Genomic DNA, 15,242 nt, shown 5'->3' with positions numbered 1-15,242 from the left:
AGTTCCGTACTTTACAGACGGGTTTTTACTCCATTTTTTTTTTGCTTTCTTTCACTGAGCTCCGGAAAACCATACTTTCGGTTGTAGCCATTTCATTTTCTTCGAATGTTTCCTTTCTATTTGGTACGTTTATTATCCGGTTCTTTTCACCGTAGCGTATCCAGAGCTGTGGCGTTTGCAAGCCTTGTGTGTTTCGATTGTATGTGCGCTGTCGACAACTTTTTATGCTGCGTCTTTTTGTTTGCTACTTTTGTGCAATTGTTTTGTTTGGTTTATTGTTTTCCGTTTGCAGAGAGCTTAGAATCAATATTTGTGTTTTGTGTTGTCGGTTGCGCTAAAGAAAAACAGCAACAACTAGTGTTGCCGTTCGTTCCATTCGTGCTGTATGCGTTCCATTCCATTGTTTTTCTTTCTCAATTGTTGTGTTTGTTTTTAAGTAACAATTTAAGTTGTTCTATTTTCTTTCCATCTGCATTATAATCATTACAAATACACAGTTAAAATCATAGACAATACACATACTTACAAAACGAGGTACCGCCACTTCTTTCCATTATGCAGCTACAACACAATGCAGCAAGAAGTATACCCCCGGAAGGATGAATTTATTTTGTGATTGTTATATTTTCAGGACAATCTTTGTACAACGATCTATTTTCGCTCTTTCCCCCCAATCTGCACCACTTCCTTTCCATCGAGAGGAATAACAAATCGAGAGGGCCATAAACGATTGAGAATTTCTGCACAATTAAAACCGAATACATACATACGATCGTTAACTTCAGGCATGAAGTATTCACACATATTTGCTTATGTGATTTTCATCTGGGCGTAATTTTACGCCGGTTTGTTTCTTTTTGCATCCACCTACGGTTGTCGCAATCCCGCGACTCGGCTCGACCGAGTTACAGTTGACCCAACCACTTAAACAAAAACCATCGTAAACTGCACATATAATTTACGCTAGAGTATAATTGTAGTGTAAAAATAGGCTATAGATCAGTTAAGAAAAATATTGACAACAACTCATCATACCGCTTAATTTCGAAAGAGGTTTGCTCACATCCGGAAACGCACATTCTCATTTTCGATGTGTTTTTCCACCTTTCTTGACATTCACGTTCGATACGACGAAGTTATAACTTAAGGCGTCTGCTGAATATATATATACACAAAATTTCGACAAGCTTTCTGGCAGCTGAACGATTCCGAAACTTGTTTCTGAAATGCCACACAGTCAATGATGGTCAAATTTCAAGAAACAACCAATTGAAAACTAAAACTTCGTCAGCTTGCAAACCTTTGCAAACTTGCTGGTTGATACTTTAAAAGGACGTAATCATAATCGTGTCCCGCTTTTTTTCCCCTATACTTGTGCGCTCTCGCTTCTATAGAGGCCGGAGTGTTCCAATCGATATGGGTGGATTTTTGTTCTTGCGCGTCGGCTGTACGGACATCGGTGCTACCAACAGCTTGGAGGACGATGGAGACGACCCATTCGATTCGGCTGCTTCCTCTCCAACTTCCTGTTGAATAAACACACACACACACACGTACACAAAGGATGCATATTAATTTTACTGTTTCAAGAATCTTTTTTTATACGTGTGCCACAAGTAGATAAAAAGGATTTTTATACCATTTTACCCTCCACACGAATGGACTCATTCGAGAAGCGCATGTTTACACGCGGAGAAATCTAAATAAAAATCCTTTTTATTGTGCGTTGCACAATACGTTCCAACATGAAACGGCAAAAAGTGCGTGCGACTTCCGCTGTGAGAACTTCAATAAATGATAATACTACTCTACTACATATAAAGTGCATATGAAAAACTCAGCATGATGGTAGTGTGTGCAACATTACATTTAAGTTCGTACAGCTTGCCAGTTTCATTTGTGCCAGCTGGGAAGCGGGCGTTAGGGATTGTGTGCTGCCGAACGGTGATGGCATCATCGTGGAAACGGTACGCTTCAACTTTGATGGTGTTTTGTTGAACGAAAACACCCGGCCGACCTGTATCGAGGAAGAGGGAAAAAACACAAAAGAACAATTTTATATTAAAATCTCTCTCGTTTAAAGCTTTATAGCACCGTAACGATCAACCTACCTTCATCCGTGTCTTTGATGCAATTTTGAACGCTTTCGACAGTGTGCCCACATTAATGTCGCTCACATCAATATCAACCTCGTCCGACGTGCTGTTGATCAGAAAGTGGCCCGCATCCGTTCGGCACGCATTCTCGGCCATCTGCTTCGACAAGCTCTTCAGATAGATTAGCTTATCCTGCTCCTCGTCCGCAATATTGAACGAGTACTGGCGATCCTTCGCGTTCTGGGCCGGTTCGCGGCAATGGAGCATAAAGGCGCGCGGACTATCGACCACATTGACCACCAGCTGTACCGTACTGAGCGGCATCAGCTTCACGTGCTTGTACGGTTTCGTAGTGGCGCACGACGACCGTGTCAAATTCAGCGAATTCGTGTTCGGCGACTTAACGTTGTTGAATACCCGCGAGCGCTTTTTGCACACCTCGAGCGTATCGCTGAACAGAAACAGTACCAGCGGATCACCACGGCCACTGAGACTGTCCGACAGTTCCGTCACTTCGCACCGTGACACGAAACTTCGATGCGATGACACGAGATGGGGCTGAACGGGAGATACGACAAAGCGGCGGGGGAGAAATACAAATTAAAGAAATGGAACGTAGGAGAAAAAAACCAACCCTGCAATGGACACAAATTGTCCCCCACATTGTGCGTGTGCAACATACCGGACAGTTGTCGATGTCGTTGAAAATATCAAACATTGCCATCTGTCCCTCAGTTTTGCGCTTATCCTCGTTAATGTACGTCATCACCTCTTTGATCGCTTTCAGCGCATCGTCCAGCTTTTTGTGGTCCGGATTCGCTTTGCCAGTGTGTTTCAATATATCTGCAAGAGGAAGAGCAAATGGTTCTTATATAGAAACCCTGTTTTTTTTTTGGATCGTACAAAACCCCACAAGTGCTTACCATTCAGCAATAAACTGATACTGGGCAACCGTTGCACCGGGCGTATCATTAAATCCTGCAGCGACTGTCGGCCACACTCCGGCTTTGCCTGGTTGATCTTAAGGAATGCATGAAACCGCGGATTGCTCGCATCACACTGGACGAGCGTTTCCTTCATCTGCTCGAAAAAGTTCACGTACGGCGGGTAAGCCTTCAGCAGATCGTCCCGATGGTCCAGCACAATCTGCCCAATCAACACCTCCTCCGACCAGCAGGCGTGTATCGCCTTCAGCCGATCCAGCATACGCTTGTGCACGTCGTGTATGGGAAGAAAGTTGCCAAAAATGGACCGCAGTTCCGACTTGTTCAGGAGTGGGTTCTCATTTTCGACCATCTCCTCCAGCGGTTCCTTGAACAGCTACACAAAACCCATAAAAACAACAAAAAAAAGGATTAATGTTTCAACTTCACCACAACAGCCTCGTTGTGTTCCGTGTTTTTTTTTGTTGTTGCCAACAATCTCACCTTCACTATCGTGTCCAGTATGCCAACGTAGTTCGATTCGGTGTGGAAAAAGTCCATAAAATGGTTGTGCCTCATTGACTGCGTTTTTGCCGGCTGCTCGTTCGCTGGTTTGCTGGTCGCTTCGGGAATTATGTTCTTCTTGCTGCTCTCATGCTTGTCCGGGCTGGCGGTACAGTCCAGGAAGCTGCCCGACACCGACAGCAACCCGGCATCCGATACGGACGAACGACGCTTACCGACACCGAGCGGAGTGCCGCCACCGTCTGCCGGTGTGCGCTGGGACAGACGTTTCCGTTTGCGCTTGTTAAAACTCACCGGCAATGAATCGCGCCGGTCTACCGCCGGGGTGTGAGCTATACTCTCCAAATACTAATTGTTGCCGGTGGGAAGGACAAAAAATAAAACTTCGTAAAAAAAACCACCGAGCAAAAGTAGACAAAATGATCGTTACTATGGTAACGCAACTTACGTCCGCAAACAGATAGTCGATCTCGTTCGCATAGCCTGCCTGGATCGTGTACCAAAACCAATCGGCCTTGACGATGTGTGTGTTTTTGTTCTTCGTTTCCGGTCTCGCTTGAACGACATGCTCGTCTACGACCTGGACATAAAACAGCAACAACAAATTCATTAAAAACAAAAAAAAATCGAAAAAAAATCTAACGCAAGTAGTGAACAATTGTATCATAATAAATACGGGTGTAGAAAAAAAGGAACCAGTTGAAATAAACAAAAAGGATAAAAGAAAGGGAACGCAGAGAAAAGACAAGATACTATTTAATGTAGAAATTAGTTGTATTAGTATTGTAAAAAAACAGCACAAAAAGGACGTTAGCACCGTGTTAGTAGCGTGAGAGTAGTATGAACTGTTTAACACATTTAAGATGTTCGCATTAGGATTAAAAAACACCGAAAAAGGGTAAATAATAGGATTAAATTTTGTTGTGGTGGTGATGGTGGAACGCAATGCGTAATGAAATGTGATGATGCTGGTTGAAAGCTCCAGGTTCCCTAAATATTCAAACCCTCCTCCATATTCCTCGCGTATCGAAATGCAACATATGTACATTTGAAAGGTTTGCATAAAAAAAACCCTTTCCATTTAGCGCGCCGCTCATACCAAGAGACTTTTTAAGTGCCATTCATCGATGGGAATTAAACATTATCCAAATGGATGAATAATTGATGGATGGCCTCGGTGTGTGTGTGTCGGGCGATGTACACACATGTGGATGTGGAGAATAAACGGACATCAAAAAATATGGTTCAGAATTTTCGCCCCCGCCAAAAAAAAAAAGACCAGACCGGACCAAGCACAATTTCAGCAAAAATTCCCAAAAGAGCGTAAGTGATTCCGGTCGAAACAGCCGTTAAAAGAAATGCGATTTTACTTGGTTTCCGATCGTTAATTTGGCAAGCATAAAACACACCCAAAACAGAAGAAAGAAAAAAAGAACGCCCCCAGGGAACGATTTAAAGCGCATATAAAAATGCAATGAGCATAAATTAAAAATCAAAATCCTTCCAGGTAACAAATGAAAAGTGGCGTTTGAGCGCGCGCGCGCGTGTGTGTGTTTGAGGTGTTAAAATAAACCAAATGTCGAAATGGTAGCAGGAACATATTTTCTTTTTCTGAGAAAAAAAAACAACCTTTTATACATCAAAAAGCTATATACACACTTCAACAGGTTGACCGACCGACCGATAACGATCATCCAATCAATGCTTTCCCGCGGTTCGCCGAGTGTTCCCACTTCGTTAGAATGATTCATTTCGGCACGGGATTTTTTCCAATTTGATAGAAAAACACTCCACACACACACCAAATGAAAATCAATTTGTAAGCGGGAAAAATAATAATCCCATGCGTATGGGTACATCGTTTATTTCTTTTATTTTTGTCATGCAGCTGTTTTTTTTGTTTTATTAACGCATGTTAATAAATTTTATCACGCGCGTACGTTTTCTGTCGAATAAAAATCAATTTTCCAACGACGTGTGATGGGAAAATTAAAAGCACTGTGAATGATAGATATCGTCACTTCGTCGATAGAAATTTGTATGCCATCACTCAGTGGCATTATATAGCAGCAACAAGTGTGAACATTTTGGATGATATTATTAAGCTTATCAACAGCTATATAAAACAAGTAGAGAAAAAAAACAAATTACTTTTTACTAAAAATGTTAAGCGAAAAAACAAATAATCTTTTTGATGGATTTCCTTTGTAATTTAATTTCCATTCGGCGCTGCATGTATTGTTGTTCGACGAAAATCTCAAAAAAAATCCAATTAAATCATGATTATTGTAATGGAATTAATGTGATTTTGAATCAAATTTAATCCTCAACTAAAAATGAGCAGCACGTTTAATATTCTCGTTTTGTTTCGTTTTTGGGGGGAAAACTAGCAAAAAAAAAGAAAAAAAAAATCTTTTGCAGCGATTGGACATTTTTGCCTGCTTTCCACCATTCACCACCGAGTGGTGCGTGAAAAGTGTGCCCTTCCGGTACACACAAATCAAGCCCTGCCATCCTGATGTCCTTCTTTTTCGCACTTCCGTGTGCAAGTGTAAATCCCGCTTTCATTGTTTTGTCGCAAGTCATGCCATCCTTCCAACCCTTATTACCTTCTACCCCGCCCATCTCTGTTTGCATTGTTTTATGAAGCTTTCTCGCAGAACATACCATCCCCCAATGCACTCTTTCTCAACACATTGGCACGTTTAAAAAATTGGACAAATAAAAGTCTCCCTTTGTTTTTTGCTCAGCCGCACAAAACGGAAGCATTGGCATTTGGTTTTCTGGCATGGGAAACGCACGCGAATTGATGATGAAGCGGTCTTTGCAGGAGACAATAATATTTATATAGTTTTATTTAAAACAAAATTAAAAAGCGGCTAATGCAAATAGTCACAGGACAGCAGCCCGGTTAAAGTAAAATGGAAAGGCAAAAAAAAACTACAGCAAAGTGAAAACATAAATGCAATTGAATGAATAACGAATCAATGTGCTAGCAAATGCGCACACGCACATGCATTTCGCGTTAGAGTGAGCAATTGTATGTCGAGGGGTTGAATCCTTTAAAACAGCACACAGAGGTACAAAGCAATAGAATGAAACGAAAATATCACACCTCTGCCACACATTCACCGTTCCGTTTTCATCTCGCTTTCCATTTCTACTATCATCATCCTTTCCTATCTGCTATTGATTTTATGTTTCATAAGCTAAAAGCATTCGATGGAAGGTATAAGAATTGTTCTTGCACAATGTTTTCAATTTCGCTTTACATTGCCTCAGAGATTTAGTATTTAATCTAGCTATTGTATTCATATTGTATGTTACACAGTACTTTTGGAAATGATTTACAACAACACAAATCGTACAGTAAAATTTTATGTTGATTTGCTCTCCATATTTCAACACTCTACATGACATTTGGCATATTTTATATCTTGTTATTAATGGTTTAAAAAAGACAAATAATACAGAGCTTAATATATACCACTTGTAAATAAGCTTAACGGTCACCAAAGTGTATCGATAAGCTATAAACCTTTGTAAAGAGTGGTAACAAAAACGTTAAATCGATAAAGAAAATGCCAAAGCAAACAGGACAACGGAAATCATAACAGCGTGATAAATCGTGAAAATAATTTAAAACACAAAAGCTCTCAACATGGAGCTGATAAATTCGACTCATAGCAAGGAATTAACTCGCTATACGAAAATGCTGTAATAGAAAAACAGACAATCGAACACAACGAAACAATCGGTTTTCATTTGTTACATTCGTTTACGGGAAATTTTCAACCAGGTTAATAGACCTTTAAGTATTGAGAACAAAACCTCAGGCACACAAAAAAAAAATAAAAACACAGTTGAGAACAACCATACCACTTCTACTACCGCCGGGTTTGGTCGGGAAACATCCGGATAATCCAGATTAAGTGATTGCCGCTGGCAATGCTCCACTCATTTATGGTCACGGACCGAACAAGGGGATCTTTGGACGACTTTTCCACAGAGCGTTCCAGCAATCGGCAGCCCATTGTCTGAATCGGGGGGAAATATACCAACCAACCACCAACCGGACCGGGGATGGAGGGGGGACCTATTGGGAAATGGGTGGTCCACATTTCAATCCTCTTCCTCCTATCTCCGCCTACCCCACGTACACCCACTCTTCACGTACACATTACATTACGCTTGTCGGAAATTGCACTTAAAACCTTCCAACTCGTAATTGGATCTGTTCTAGCAGCCGTCGACAAAGCAATTAGTGGGCTTACTTTAGTTCTCCTTTCAATTAATTCGATTCGATTACTACCAACAAAAAAGGAGATACTTCCCAAGGCACGAAGAGCTTTATATCCTGACAGTGTTCAGATGAAGATGAAGACGAAAAAAAATCTCAATTCCGCATTGCATTTACCCTCAATACACCAGCCACAACAAAATCGCAATTCTATCGAACATCAGTTAGGTACTAATCTATGAAATAAGAGTTAATATTAAATTACCACCCGTACGAAACTAGTTACCGGGATACTTGCTACGAACATTACGCTCTTTGCTAACAACCACTTTCCTCACATTCCTGAGAGTAAAGGGAGAAGGAAGGACATTAAAGAACAACAGGGCGTGGGGGGAAAACTGGGCATAAAAGTATGATGAGCTGCTATAAATACCGGCATCATTTCTGCATCTTCCACATGGGTACGCACGATGACTGCTGCTGTTGCTTCTCCATCATCGATCGTCATCGAGGAGACTGCATTCGTTGTGGTTAAGGTAGCTTCCTCTTCGTCAAGCCGTTTTAAGGTGTTTTCCTCCACACCGATCGATGCAATCGAGTGACGTTGCTGTAGTGTTGCGTTATTCGCTAAAGTGTTACCAGCAAGCTTTCCCCTGCTACGTGTACTAACTTTCGACGCGGAACCAGTCGGTGCCACCGGTGTCTTAAAGTCTACCTCACTGCGATCCGACAGCTTGCAGTGTTCGGGCGTGTGCATACCTGTTCCACCGTTTGACACTTTATCCGTCGACTTGAAGTTACACACCTTCTTTAAGCTATCCAAATTTGCCGGCGTTATTAAACCCTTGCTTTTGATCGTCTTCGGCGTATCCTTCTTGCTGCTCTTGGTAATCTTATCCCTTATGCTACGCAGCTTCTCCTTTACCGGCTTCTTGATCGATTCGTTAAATGTCGCCTCGATCGTGTTGATCGAGGCAGTGGAAGCGTTCGGATCAACCGAACTACGCCGTGACCGTAGCATCGTCTTGATCGGTGTCTTTATCGCGGCAAAACTCATACTACGCCGTATACCGCGCGTAATTGAACCCGTCCGGGTAAGTTTCGGTTTTTTCGCCGATCCGCCTACCATCGCACCACCGTACGCAACGTTCGATGCAATTGAAATGTCCACCGATAGAAGGGAAGGATCGTCGAAGCTATCTTCCGGCCGTTTACGCTTGTACGCCTCCCGACTGGCGATCACGTAATCATCCATATCGTCATCATCGTCCTCCTCGTTCACTTCATCGATCTTACGGAACGATTCGTCAACCATTGCGCCCCGTTCGGGGCCCGTTTTCAGAATCGGTGAAAGATTGTTTGGATCTAGAAATTCGTTTGCTTCAGCCGATGTCAGTACGATTCCGTCCTGCTTTGGTGTAACGACAACTGTCCGAACCGCACACGAACCGAGGGAAGGTTCTTCTCTTTCTGCTACTTCATCGATATACGGCATTGGTGGTTCGGAAACCATCGTCAAACGAGTGCTACGCTCCGTGCACTGATTCTGATTGTTGTCATTTTCCGCAATACTTAACATGTGATCACCTCCGTTGCGATCAGTATGCGTTTGGCTACCATTTCCTGCCAACTCTACGGCCATACCTTCTGACGATTCGTTCTCTTCCGGTAGAGCTGGTAAAACCACACTCATTACTTCGCGATCAACAGCTACTTCCTTGACGATGTTGCATTCTTGCAGCTGCTGGTTCTCCATCTCCTGCTGCTCATCGGATAAGCATTGATCGTTTCCTTCTTGCTCCACTTCTTCGCTCTCTTTCTTCGGCGAAACGTTCTCCACGGCCATGGTAGCATCTATAAAATGTGCACCAGTGTTCGGCATAACCTGAAAAAGTGAGTCGTGTGTCGGTGGTGTTCATGCATACTTAGAAACAGTGGATGAGGGGAAAAAGGATACACAACTTGTTCCCATTTAAGCAGAAGGGTTTGAAACATGGAAATTGTTGGAACTAAACTGTCAGTTTTTTTTTGGTTTGAAATCACAGCCTATACTGCGCTACAAGTGTGTGCCTTCCCATTAGAACGCAATCAACATACGAAACGAATGCACGCACAAATCCCGCTCCTTACTCATAACCGCCCCTCTTTTTCCACTCTGATTTCCGATATCCTAGCGATATCTGATTTATGATCAATTATTTAACCATTTCCGCTGATGGACACACCACAAATCACCGAGCCCGAGGCGGCATCCATGTGCACAGGGACCGGATCGCACTTTCGGAAGCGACCGCGGATTTTCCACGCATCAACCACACTACGCCACACCACCAGAACCACACGAGGAAAACTCGATGAAAGCGAAGTCGTATCCTGCCCCGATACGATCCCGAAACCTCACGCTACATCCTACTGCTACGTGGAAAGCCACACAAGGAGAGAGAGAGAGTATGATAGCAATTAATCAATTAAAGCTTTTCAGAATCTCGCCGCGTACGGGGTATTGGACGGGGGCGTACTAAGGTTAGGGAAAACCTATGACGGTCGGCAGATCATCCCGCGGACATGTATGCTATGTGAAACAGCGGGTTGGTGGGGTTTTGAGAGATACTCGTACCAACGGCTCAACAACGCTCGGGATAAGCTTAATGAACTGCGCGCACGAGTGGGATGTGAAAAACGGAACCAACCAAGACCGTCCATTAATTACACTTTGAATAAATTGTAAAGCCCGGAGCATCATATATCAAAACGCCCGTAGAGAAGTATACACTTCAACTACGGCACACGAGGAAAGTGGGGACACCGGCCATAAATTTCCCTTCTCATACTTTAGCATGTGACTAGCGAGCGAGCGTGCATCCGAATACACGAATGAAAATCAATCGGGACGATTTGAAAAGTTACACAGCGGTATAAATTAATTCGGCATTTACAAAGCCTTGGAACCAAGTGAGGTGGGCGGTGGGAGGGGAGGTTAGCGGCTCTGAATAATTGAAACAATATAATTGAAATCCTTCATGTTGCAGTTCGTTCGCGCGTTACCATGGAGTAACAATTGAAGCATCAGCTCCCGATCGAACGTAGGTTAATCAGCATCCACGAATGGAAGCACCGATTGGTAACCCTATCGGGGGCGGGGTACCACAAGTGGAAAGAGAGATGGAAAAGAACGGTGAAACAGAGGCTCAGCTGAAGTAACGATAATGTCATAAGCTCCTATTACACACTCGATTAAAAGGGCATTAGCGATACTCGCCGAGCACTACTACTTATTGTGAGTGGCTATTTCAGTCACATCGTCCGTACCGGGGACACATGGCCAGAGTGGTTGGTGGTTGGTGAGATGCGCTAGGGTGCGATCCGTAAACACTTACTATGCTTGGCGGTGATTTACGCGATTCAATGGAAAACCACATTCTCCCGACACCCAACCAGCCACCATTCAAATTGGGGGGAGGGGAGGAATTCACTATTTTTTTTATTTCCGTGAGCTTGGGGTGAGAAAGCGTGCGGAATTAGTTGTTAGTAAGTGAGAGATGTTTGGGGTAGAGGGTTTGATGATTGTGTGGCGTTGCTGCACATTGCTATTCATGTATTCAAATGTATTCCTGAAGCTGTGAATCCTTTCATGCACGGACGTATCGGCTGTGAATCCAGACTGTTATTTACGAGCGTATTTCTATGCGTGTTGTATTACACTTTGATGATACTGACGCTAACTGACCATTCAAGCACAAGAGCACGTATCGTATTGATTTTGATGTAAAGGCTATGATGGGTTTAACCAATTAAGGCATCCATTAGCTGTGTACAGGTCAACCGCACACTGCTGCGAAGGATTTGAAGAGAGAAAATTCGTTAGATTTTCTCCATTTCTTATCACTTCGTTTGCTAAAGAATAACCCCTCTTAACAACGCTCACTCAAATCCTTTGTCTATGCGAACATGCCTGTCCTTACGTTATGGATGCGTTTCCTTCCCCCTTTAGTCTCACTCCAAGTCCTTTTATTTGGGTTAATGTTATTTACAGCTTAAAGAAACAAATTAAAATAAAATACGACAGAGACAGAGAGAGAGAGCGAACAAACGGGTGCACATACAGGAAGCGATTAGAAAACGTACAAACACCCCAGCACACAGTAACAAATAAGGTACAAATCCTCTACAACTTGTAGTAGAAAAAAAAATCAGTGGACAACTAAATGAAGGATAGCTTGGAGGACACAGGCTAACATTTACATATGTTACTGCTGCTGCTGCTCTTCACCCATCAAACCCAAATCAAGCTAGAGTGCCGTAATGTTCTTTTGTTGTTTGTTTGTTAAGAAATCGATAAGTCCCAACAACGAAACTTACCACATGCGAACATTCGGGATCTTCCAGATCGGTCGGAATGCCACCATTTGTCTTGAGCACATCGATCATGTGCTGTTGTTCCTCTTCCGGAAACCCGAAAAAGCACACCTTCTGCCCTTCGAATGCCTTCAACCGGTGGAGCTTCGTAAAGGTTTCAATTGTCGCGGAAAAGTTAGGATCGTGACGATTTTTCCACGCTTCCAGCACCCAATTTGGACGTATGATTGCCAACCGGAACGTCATCGCGTACCTAGAACGGGGAAAGAATTGTGATTATTGGTTGAACCATGTGCCACAGAAGCTCTACTCGCCACTTACCGATACTTTTCTCCCCCACTCGAATTGCAGATCAGGTGAGTAACCTTCGTATCCATGCCCTTCCTAATCGAGCCACCCATCGAATGAATCAAATGCACCAGATGCGTCTGTGAAATAAAGATGAAGAAAATATGTTACCGAAATTATAACCAAATCAGAACAGTTTTCTGCAAAAGAGTTTACTGGTATACGGAGAATTCCCTTTCGTTATCCACCACAAATTCCGTCTGAATATTCCAAACAATCAGAAATCGCCTTACGTACACCGCAGCGAGGTGGTACCGGTACAAGATGCTAAAATAAGCATAATTTGTCCATATATATTTCTACCCTGGTTTACCGGTGACACATTCACAGGATTGAAGCTAAAACTAATGTGTACAAAATTGAACCTCAAGCTTTAACACCAAATCCGACGACCAAGACCAAAAGCAAGAGGCGTTACATGCACAACACCTCCACAAAATCGTCGAATCGTGTCCACAGAATGTCGAAATCTTATCAACGATTCGCCAAATCGCATTTACTGTACGTGTTTCGTGTGTCCCTGATTCTTTTACATATTCTCATTACACTGCTTGTACCTGGTTGGTGGTTCGTGTTCTATATTCTGCACAGGTACGACACGATTATCTCCCCGTGCCCAATTTTTCGTTGCTTCCATCCTCACCGAGCATCAACGTGGGGAAAAGTAAAACATATTACTTCATTTAATATACCACACAGAATCTCTTCCTCCAAGGCACTGTGTGAGTGTAAGACGATGGAGCACATCGAACTGGCGGTTCCAGACAAAAAGACAAACGAAGGCCAACGTGAAGGATATGCTAACCGTGTAAGCTGTAAGTGATTTCTTGTACAGATGCTATTTGACTACCGGTACAGTTATATCGCCCGCACAGACGGTGGTTCGAGCAATGTACAACAATTAGTATCAATTAAATGTACAGCAGATCTTCGAGGATTTACAGATATTAAATATGTCTACAAGACGTTCGACTATATCGGCCATATACACAACACAGCATGTACTTGCAATCGGATTGTTTATGTTTCACAGTTCACTGTTCCTTCATTATTCAAACATACAGCATTCTCCACTTCAAGTAACCATACCGCCTGTGTTTGCCGGAAGCGGTTACAGAAACTCTTCCGAAAAGGGGGGAAAGGATAAATATCCGACAAATTTTCTTTACGTCAAACGTTCTTCAATTGACTGGCAGGAAAACATGGTTTAGACAAGATTTCAAAAAACATCCAATCAAGAACCTTCACTCCGCATCATCACCTCATCACAGCTACGGTTACCCGGCACAGAAGCCGTCCTTATTATCAGGTTCCTTACTACCACCCAGCAGCCCTAGAGCAACGATAATAATAAGGTCATCGCCAGTAACACGTGACCTGAGAACGCAATCAAATCGTCCACCCATTCTTTCCCGAACCGATGGGAGACCGAAGGCAGCAAGTAAGCTAACAACCAAAGATAAAGCGATGGTAGTTCCTCTGTCCACAGTATCTTCCTTCCATTCTGACCTACAGTTCCAAGAATGGGCGGTGTTATTTAAGAAGTCTTTCTGAAAATCAACAATCTCGCAACACCTCTGTGGCGCTTTGCTGGAAAAGATCAATACTAGCCAACCGGTAGTAGAACGTAAGCATCAGGATGTAATGACAATCGCACTGCTGCACACTGTGTAAGGCGTACAATGGTGGGTGGTCCGGTGTGCATTTAGGGCTACAGGGCACGCAGGAAAAACACGACGACGGCTTCATAATCAATTTCACTAATGACGTCTTCATCGAACCATTCGGGCATCCTGTCCAACTGGAGAACACTCTACGGCGAAAGCCCAACGAATCGATTTGTCGTTTCCGGTATCGTCCGGGAAGATGTCACGTTTTGCCAAGTCAAACTCAGGACGAACTGATTAATAATCGCAGCAAGAATCAATTTGCTACGCTTTCACCGTCATTGTCGCTACAAGCCTACGAACCAATGGTAGCAAAGGATGGACGTTAGCTACACGTCTCTTACACCAAAACCTCAACCGTGAGTACCTTCTTCATCCAACGCGGTCTTCCCGATCCTGAAGACCCGTACGCACACTACACACTGACAACCGGTTTCCCGCAAAATGGTGAATAAAGGAAATTATGCAAAATTGTTTCCCCTTTTCGTGTGCCGAAGGAAATCCTTCTCTCTCGTCCGCCCAATAACTTCCACCAATAGTATCGAAAGGGATGAGCTAGTTCGTACCTGGGACACACTGGCGGCAAGTTGTACAATTCTGACCATCATCGATTGTAAGCATCCCTTTTCTTACTCATTTCCCTCCCAGACGAACCTTACATAGTTTGTCAAGGTTCCGGCACAAAAGATGCACGCACCAACAAAAAAAGAACTTTTCCAACAAAGCTCCACCGGGATGGACGACGATGACGACGATGGACGGCACGAACTAAATTCAATAATGAAAGGGTAATTGCTGGTTCTTTCAGATCTTCGAGCTATCCACATTCGTGTCCGGTAAACGAGAATGGCCACCATTCGCATTTGAGATAGTAGTTTGGCCCCTTTTCCTTCAACCATGCCATTTCTTCCCACGCACACAAACGACCTAATCAACCTTTAGGCAAACTAATGAAACCTTCCATCATTGATTTTGTGGAATCTTTTTGGGGTAGGAAAAATTCGGGACCTTTACCGCAAACCACAAAACGTGCCCGGTAGTGACCCTCGACATGGATCTTTTCAACTGGTGAAATAATGCACATTTT

At 43.2% G+C, this 15,242-nt stretch overlaps 1 protein-coding gene across 4 annotated transcripts in view; it reads right to left on the bottom strand.

The window, feature by feature from the left end:
• Window positions 1–600: 600 nt before the first annotated feature.
• The window catches only part of LOC125768000 (protein ECT2), a 69,846-nt gene continuing 55,204 nt past the window's right edge, over window positions 601–15,242 (bottom strand). For 2 of the 4 annotated variants that reach the window (XM_049435079.1, XM_049435080.1), the window contains exons 4-13: window positions 12,462–12,568; window positions 12,144–12,393; window positions 8,218–9,669; window positions 3,993–4,124; window positions 3,524–3,892; window positions 3,020–3,416; window positions 2,779–2,939; window positions 2,112–2,654; window positions 1,868–2,017; window positions 601–1,526 (exon numbers count right to left, since the gene is read on the bottom strand). In XM_049435079.1, the coding sequence (XP_049291036.1) occupies window positions 1,389–1,526; window positions 1,868–2,017; window positions 2,112–2,654; window positions 2,779–2,939; window positions 3,020–3,416; window positions 3,524–3,892; window positions 3,993–4,124; window positions 8,218–9,669; window positions 12,144–12,393; window positions 12,462–12,568 (3,699 nt within the window). In that variant the 3' untranslated portion in view covers window positions 601–1,388. The remainder of the gene's footprint in view (window positions 1,527–1,867; window positions 2,018–2,111; window positions 2,655–2,778; window positions 2,940–3,019; window positions 3,417–3,523; window positions 3,893–3,992; window positions 4,125–8,217; window positions 9,670–12,143; window positions 12,394–12,461; window positions 12,569–15,242) is intronic. The other 2 variants (XM_049435081.1, XM_049435082.1) reach the window with 2 other exon arrangements.

The sequence above is a fragment of the Anopheles funestus genome, chromosome 3RL (assembly GCF_943734845.2).
Source record: "Anopheles funestus chromosome 3RL, idAnoFuneDA-416_04, whole genome shotgun sequence".
Lineage (NCBI taxonomy): Eukaryota > Metazoa > Arthropoda > Insecta > Diptera > Culicidae > Anopheles > Anopheles funestus.
This window is presented reverse-complemented; position numbering and strand designations above follow the sequence as displayed.